General features: G+C 57.1%; 1 protein-coding gene across 1 annotated transcript; it reads left to right on the top strand.

The window, feature by feature from the left end:
- Positions 1-2703: 2703 nt before the first annotated feature.
- EDF1 (endothelial differentiation related factor 1) lies at positions 2704-7031 on the top strand. Its single transcript, XM_030818229.1, has 5 exons — positions 2704-2858; positions 5287-5338; positions 5703-5863; positions 6149-6242; positions 6799-7031. Exons 1-5 carry the CDS (start codon positions 2781-2783, stop codon positions 6858-6860), a joined length of 447 nt encoding a protein of 148 aa, XP_030674089.1. The 5' UTR covers positions 2704-2780; the 3' UTR covers positions 6861-7031.
- The last annotated feature ends 736 nt before the right edge of the window (positions 7032-7767 follow it).

Raw genomic sequence — 7767 nt, 5'->3', positions numbered from 1 at the left:
GTACCAGCCGCTTTCCTCTGGGCCCTAAGTTGGAAGAATCCAAGAATAGGAGGGAGTGTGTGCAAATGACCCCAGGGTGGGACGGAGTGGGCAGTGAGGACAGCCTCACACAGACACCTGTATCCATCATGCCTTGGTGCAGGGAGTGCCAAGGACAGGGCACAAGTGACCTGTGGCATCAGGCCTGGACTCCTGATGGAGGGCCAGGTGGGACAACGGCTGTCCTGGTGGACACCTGCAGAGGACAGCTATATGTAGCTGTCCCCTCTCTCTCAGCCCAGGCTCACTACGGAGCTAGCTGAGCCCCACTTGCATGGGTCTCCGAGGCTCTGAGAAGGGCCTCCCAATGCGTTCATGAGATCAGGTGTTGGCTAAGTTTGTCATGTTAGGAGGCCTGAACTGCAGTGTTAACAAGGCTGCCTCTTTCCAGGCCAACTTCACCTTCATCACGCTCTTCCTGGGGGCTGGTGGCACTGGAGTGATTATAAGCATTTTTGGCACACAACGAAGGGAGACTTGAGTGGGAGATGCATCCAGTCAGAGTTTATGGGATATTTTCTTTTTCTTTCTTTCCTTTTTTTTTTTTTGAGACAGCAGAGTCTTGCTCTGTCCTTAGGCTGGAGCGCAGTGGCGCAGGCTCGGCTCACTGCAACCTCCACCTCCGGGTTCAAGCAATTCTCCTGCCTCAGCCTCCCAAGTAGCTGGGACTACAGGCACGCACCACCATGCCCAGCTAATTTTTGTATTTTTAATAGAGACAGGGTTTCACAGTGTTGGCCAGGATGATCTCGATCTCTCGACCTCGAGATCCATCCGCCTTGGCCTCCCAAAGTGCTGGGATTACAGGCGTGAGCCACCACACCCGGCCACAAGGGATATTTTCATTCAGTTGAATCACATCCTTGCTGGCCGTCTGAGGCTGTTGAGTCCTTAGCTGAATGGAGCTTGGTGCTGGAAGTCGGCAGGAAACAGAGAAGCAAGGTTTGTACGGACGGAGCCATCAGTGTGTCCACAAGGTTCTTCCAATCATCCGGTGTGAAAAACGGTAAGCAGAAGACTCAACTTCCCACTGCCTGGTTAGAATTACAGTTGCCTCCTCCGCGGAATGCATTTGGTAATGCAGCATTTCCAATTTAATACAGCATTTATGTATGTTTTCTTTTTGGATAGAGACTGCATTTTTCAGGATCCTTGTTTGTGAAGCATCCATTCAAAGCCCGGAAGTCAATACTATGATTAGGGCCAGCAGTGGCTCAAGCCTGTAATCTCAGGCTTTGGGAGGCCGAGGCGGGAGGATCACGTGAGCTCAGGAGTTCCAGACTGACGAGCCAGCGCAGCACGGAGACCCCATCTCTACCCCACAAAATACAAAAATTAGCTAGGCGTGGGGGCTGCGCCTATAGTCCCATCGCTTGAGCCCAGGGCATCGAGGCTGCAGTGAGCTGAGATCTCGTTGCTGTGCTCCAGCGTGGGCCACAGAGTGAGACCCGGTCTATAAAAATAAAAATCCTAAAAAAGTTGTTCAATAATAACGTATAATGACCTTTCTCATTATACAAAACGACTGTAAAATAGCTGGAAAATAGGGTATTACAGAATTATTGTCATATAACATATACACTTTATACATTACAGAAAATAAACATCATGCAAAACCATTCATTTTTGCAACCAATGTTTTCATAGTTTTCCATTCTTTTTCTTTTTTTTTTGAAACGGAGTTTCGTTCTTGTTGCCCAGGCTGGAGTGCAATAGCGGGATCTCGGCTCACCGCAACCTGTACCTCCCGGGTTCAACTGATTCTTCTGCCTCAGCCAACCCGAGTAGCTGAGATTACAGGTGCGCGCCACCACGTCCGGCTAATTTTGTATTTTTAGTAGAGACAGGGTTTCTCCTTGTTGGTCAGGCTGGTCTCAAACTCCCGACCTCAGGTGATACGCCCGCCTCGGCCTCCCAAAGTTCTGGGACTACAGGCGTGAACCACTGCGCCTGGCCTGCATTATTTTTCTTAAAAAGAGTCCCACTTGCGGATCACGAGGTCAGGAGATAGAGACCATCCTGGCCCTTCTCTACTAAAAATACGAAAAAAAAAAAAAATTAGCCGGGCGTGGTGGCGGGCGCCTGTAGTCCCAGCTCCTCGGGAGGCTGAGGCAGGAGAATGGCGTGAACCCCGGAGGCGAAGCTTGCAGTGAGCTGAGATCGCACCACGGCACCCAGCCTGGGCGACAGAGCAAGACTCCATCTCAAAACAAAAAAGTAAAAAAAAAAAAAAAAAAGTGTCCCACCCCACGCTGCGTTTCGGGCCCCACGGCCCTGGTCCTCGAACGCAGGTCCGAGCCGCGCACGCGGCAAAACAAAGGGGGGCGGCCGCGTTGTGACAGCGAAGACCCCCGCGCCCCCTCCGCCCGCGTGGCCCGGACGGGGTGCGGGGCCTGGGGAGGCGCGGGGGCTGCGCTTCGGGGCGCAGCCGCCGCCCGCGTGTGCTAGGAGGCCGCGGGGCCCGGGCTCCGGGGTCCTCCTGACCTGCGCCCCCAGTGGCTGCCGCGCCTCGCCAGGCCAGGCCCCGATGCCGCCCTCCCCACGTAGCCAGCGCGCGGCCAAAGCGTCCCTCAGACGAGCCGAACGCCGAATGGCCCCGAGCACGGGAAGTGCCCGCCCCCCGCGTGCCACAGCCAATGGGACGCCGGAAGCGGGGAGGTGCCGAGGGGACGTCGCGTCGCCGCGCCGGGTCTCTAGCAGCTGCCGCCGAGCCGCCGGACGGACGCTCGTCTTCGCCCGCCATGGCCGAGAGCGACTGGGACACGGTGACGGTGCTGCGCAAGAAGGGCCCTACGGCCGCCCAGGCCAAATCCAAGCAGGTGCTTTGCTGACTGAGGAGCGGCCGGGCCGGGCGGGGCGGACGCTGGGCCGGGGCCACGGACCGTGGGGCAGGGGGCTCCGGGAAGGGCAGGCGGGGCCTGGGACAGGGCGCAGGGGACGGGGACAAGGCTGGGGTGCTGGGGGCAGGACGGGGTTCGAGGGGCGGGGCGCATCGCAAGGGGTAGGAGGACCGGGCCAGGACAGGGGTGGGAAGGTGGGGGGCGGACCCTGGTGGGGATGGACGGACCCAGGAGGCAGGGAGCGGGCGACTAGGGTAGGAGAGGAGCAGGGAACGGGACCAGTGCCAGGGTGGGGCGGGGAGGGGATGGGGCAGGGACTGTTGGTGGGGACAGGTGTGAGGACAGAAGCAGGAGGTGGGGACGTGGGCGGGGACAAGGCTGGGGCCTTGTGTGAGGATGGAGACAGAGAACCAGGGTGGGCCCTGGGAACGGGGGCAGGAATGGAGGTGGGGACAAGGCTTGGGAGGACAGGGACTAGAGTGGGGGACATGACTTAGGACAGGGGTGGGGACTGGGGCAAGCAGCCGGAACCAGCGATGAGGGTGGGGAATTGGGGTTGGGATAGGGCTGGGGGCCAGTGGACAGCAGTTGAGGGCCTGGGGCGGGAGACCGGGTGACGGGGACAGAGGTTAGTGACCTGAGTGGGAGTTGGGGATGGGGTAGGCTCCCCCTGAGAGTTTTCTCTTTGCCTGGGGCCTGCTTGGTTCTACTGGTCTCCACTGGTCAGATACTGCCCAAGGAGCCTACCTGGGTGCATCACAGGCTGTAGAGAGTGCCTGCCTCAGGGGACCCCATGAGCAGGTGGACACTGCCTCCCCCTGTTGCACGGGTGGAAGATGGGCGTGCCCTGAGCAGTACTTGTGGAAGGAGATTACCAATGTGGCTGATGGATCCGAGGGTCAGTTGTGAGTCTGATGTAATAGGGAGGACAGTTTAGTCACCGCCTCTGCCTCATTCGTACCCTCAGGTGGCCTAGGGCTGAAGCCTTTGAGGCCAGTTGGGCCAGGATGTGCTGGGGCTCTGGTGACAGGGATTCATTGGTCTGCCCTGCCCTTACTGGTTGCATGGTCAAAACCAAATTCACTCTCCTTTTCTTTTAAAGGAAATTTAATGGCCACAAGCTAGGAGTCATGGGAATAATTGTGTGGCAGCATCTGTGAGCAGATCACACTTAGGATGCTCCACAAGTCACTTCTCTGAAGCGGTAGAAATGTTGGCCGGGCGCGGTGGCTGACGCCTGTAATCCCAGCACTCTGGGAGGCCAAGGCAGGTGGATCATGAGGTTAGGAGTTCAGGACCAGCATGGCCAAGATGGTGAAATCCCATCTCTACTAAAAATACAAAAAATTAGCCGGGCGCGGTGGTGGGCGCCTGTAATCCCAGCTACTCGGGAGGCTGAGGCAGGAGAATCGCTTGAACTCAGAGGGCGAAGATTGCAGTGAGTTGAGATCGCGCCACTGCACTCCAGCCTGGGCGACAGAGTGAGACTCTGTCTCAAAAAAAAAAAAAAAAAAAAAGTCAAGAAATACATTAAATTAATATTCAGTGACTGTAGATGAGATAGCATCACTGTTACTGGTGATGTTTCTGGGGAGCCTACAGGCTTCCATGAGATGTGTCATCTCTGTGTTACTAGGAGCCACATTCAGGGAGGAAGGCTGCACCAGGCCAGCATTTAGTGTTCCTTCCTACTTTTGCAGTAGAGTCCAGCAGAAAAGTAAATCTATGCTAAATACTATTTCTCAAAAAGAATCCACTAGCGCATACCAGCTATTCAGGAGGGAGGCTGAGGCCAGAGGCTCACTTGAGCCCAGGAGTTCCAGACCAGCCTGGGCAACACAGCAAGACCCCAACTCTAAAAAAAAAAAAAATCCCTAATGTGTCTTCTCAACAGCAAAGGAAGTGGTGTTCTCTTAGCAGTTTATTGTGAGTTTCTTAGACATCTGATTGTAGAGGCTTTTGTATAATGAGTTTGGGGTTTTGTTGTGTTTTTTTAGACAGTGTCTCACTCTGTCTCCCAGGTTGGCGTTATCATAGCCCACCACAGCCTCAAACTCCTGGGCTTAAGTGATCCTCCTGCCCTAGCCTCCCTCTGTAGGCATGCACCACAATGCCTGATAATTTTTTTGTTTTTTGTAGAGACAGGATCTTGCTGTGTTGCCCAGGCTGGTCTCGAACTCGTGGCCTCAAGTAATCCTGCTACTTCGGTTTCCCAGAGTGCTGGGATTACAGGCATAAGCCACGGTGCCTAGTTGAGCTTGGGTAATTGAACCCAGCACTGCGTATCAGTCTTTGGGCACCACTGGTCCTTAGCAGTGTGCTAACTGGCTAACAGCAGGCCTGAATTGGTGTGTGCTGGACACTGTCAAAGCTGATTTTGATCCACTGATGTTTTCTAATTTTCTAGGCTATCTTAGCAGCACAGAGACGAGGAGAAGATGTGGAGACTTCCAAGAAATGTAGGTACTTGTGTTTCCGCTTGCAAAATGAGGCTGTGTTGTGGGGTCTGTGTGCTGGTGGGTGTGGTGTGGGTGGTGCCCCCAGGGACGTTGTCAGCTGAATGCCTGCCTGCACCGGTGCTGGCCAGAGCCCTGGGAGGCAGCCATCTTCCCAGAGCAGCTCTGGTTGGCATGAGTACAGCTGCCTGTCCTCATAACTGAGAGAAAACTCTGGAAGTCCATGCCCTGAGGTGTGTGAACTTGGGACAGCCTGGGTTCCCATGTCCCCTTGGGCTCAGGCAGCCTCTGGGGTCTGGTTACCGCTCTGAAATGGTTTTTCTTCAGGTTCCAAACTCTCTCTGCTTTTGCCTCACACCGACTCCAGGGGCTGCTGGCCAGAACAAACAACATTCTATCACCAAGAACACGGCCAAGCTGGACCGGGAGACGGAGGAGCTGCACCATGACAGGGTGACCCTGGAGGTGGGCAAGGTGATCCAGCAGGGTCGGCAGAGCAAGGGGCTTACACAGAAGGACCTGGCCACGGTGAGGCTGCGCCGGCTCTCGTTCCTCCTGGGGTTGTGGGTTTGGGGAGGGGGATGGCTGGTGTTCAGAGATAGCACGGGGAGGGCGGGCTATCTGGTGCCCCTGCAGGGAATGCCTCGGGAAGCCAGGTCAGCCCGGCTCTCACTGCCTCTCGCACAAAACCCAGCTGCGTGTGGGTGCATACCCCAGGTGCCCCAGAAGCTGCTGTTCTCAGGCGACGCTCCGTGCCTGGTTTCACAGCAGTCCTAGTGGAGCCAATGTGTATAAAGCACATCTTCTCTTTAGAAAATCAACGAGAAGCCACAGGTGATCGCGGACTATGAGAGCGGACGGGCCATACCCAATAACCAGGTGCTGGGCAAAATCGAGCGGGCCATCGGTGAGTGTCCCTCCACCCTTCGCCGGGTCCGCTGGACAGGGAGGCTACCCGCTCCCGGCTGGGGTTGTTGAGAGCGGGACTCGGGAAGAAGATGGCCCTGGGGGTCCCGTTCTCTGAATTCTGGGGCTTTGCTTGACTGAGATGACAGACTGAGGGATGGTGGGGGCTCTGCAGGCCTCAGGAAACCCCTAAGAGCAAAGTGGAGTCCCACTCCCTCCCCCTTGCCAGTTCCCATCAGCCTGTGGTGTTGGCCATGGTTCTCTGAGCCTGAGCACAGCGGGTCTGGGCCCTGTCAGCATGGGGCCGGAAGCCAGTTCCGCAGAGGACCCTGGCTCTGGTTCTTCCGGAGAGGGGTGTTCATGCCCTGCTGTCTAAGATGATCAGACTCATCCTCTTCAAAATTAGATGTGAGAACCAGGAGTGCTCGCGTGCTGAGAGCCCAGTGAGGCACGGGAGCAGCGTGGGCCCCCTTCCCTGGGAAGATGTTGAAGAGGGGCAGCGTGGTGGGGAGGAGGGAGCTGGCGCTGCAGTGGCCAGTGGCTGTGGCTCATTTCAGGCCTCAAGCTCCGGGGAAAGGACATTGGAAAGCCCATCGAGAAGGGGCCTAGGGCGAAATGAACACAAAGCCTCGAAATCAGTGCGCTCCAGCTGATCTCGTTCCGCCGGTTCCCCTTGGCTGCCAGCACCGCCGTGGGTCTCCTCACGGGCCAAACGGAACAAGGGGTCCAGCTTGTGGGGGACCCTCCCCAGCCCATTCCTGCTGTCAAACAAACAAAACCTTGCAAAGCGTTGGGTTCTGCTGACTGTTTTTCTCCCTGCGTCGTGTTCCTCAGATCAGGGTGCAGAACTCCGCCTTCCTGTCCTAGGGTGTCTGCCCAGTAGCGGTTGTGGCTCAGAGGCCTCAGGGAGCTCTGAGCAACACCTTATACAAGGGTGAGGGGTGGAGGCCCGAGGCGCGGAAGGAAGAGGAGCAGTGTCACTGGGCGCTGCTTTCTCTGATGCAGCTCTAAAGAGAAGCTGGGGAAAGTTCCTGCCCTTGGTGCCGGGGCCAGATCATCCGGTCCTGCTGTCAGCTCCCAGGCCCCTAGTTGTGGGGAAAGCTGGTGAATTTTCATCGCTGATGCCCGGGAGTGGGCTGTCAGGTGGGGCTCTGAAGGTCTCCCTGCAGGGCCATTTCCTCTTCGCCCATCTGCGTGGACAGTTAGCGGGCACCGGTCAGCCCCACGACACCTGAAGATGGACGGCGCTAGCCGTGCCCGACTGCCACCCTCTGCTGGGAGTTAGTTCCCAGGGCAGACGGGAGCCCAGCGGCTGACGAGGGTGCTGTGCTGTGCCCTCCAGCACTGCATGGCTCCTGGGGGCAGATGTGTGTTCATGAGGCAGGGTAGGGCTTTCCTGTGGGCAGGAGGGGGGCCTGGCTGCACAGGTCTGGGTATCGCTACCCTCCCTGGGGACAGCCACCCACAGCCAGGCCTCAGAGGCCACAAGACCGGGCCCTCACCATGGGGCTGTGCCCGAGTCACCC

This window comes from Nomascus leucogenys, chromosome 8 (assembly GCF_006542625.1).
Source record: "Nomascus leucogenys isolate Asia chromosome 8, Asia_NLE_v1, whole genome shotgun sequence".
NCBI classification, from domain to species: Eukaryota; Metazoa; Chordata; class Mammalia; order Primates; family Hylobatidae; genus Nomascus; species Nomascus leucogenys.
Note: the sequence above shows the minus strand (reverse complement) of the source record. Positions and strands in the feature narration are given on the sequence as shown.

Coding starts and splice junctions, on each gene's coding strand:
- EDF1 (XM_030818229.1), top strand. CDS start 2,781: ATGGCCGAGAGCGACTGGGACACGGTGACGGTGCTGCGCAAGAAGGGC. Junction 5,339..5,702: donor TGTGGAGACTTCCAAGAAAT/GTAGGTACTTGT, acceptor CACCGACTCCAG/GGGCTGCTGGCCAGAACAAA. Junction 6,243..6,798: donor CAAAATCGAGCGGGCCATCG/GTGAGTGTCCCT, acceptor GGCTCATTTCAG/GCCTCAAGCTCCGGGGAAAG.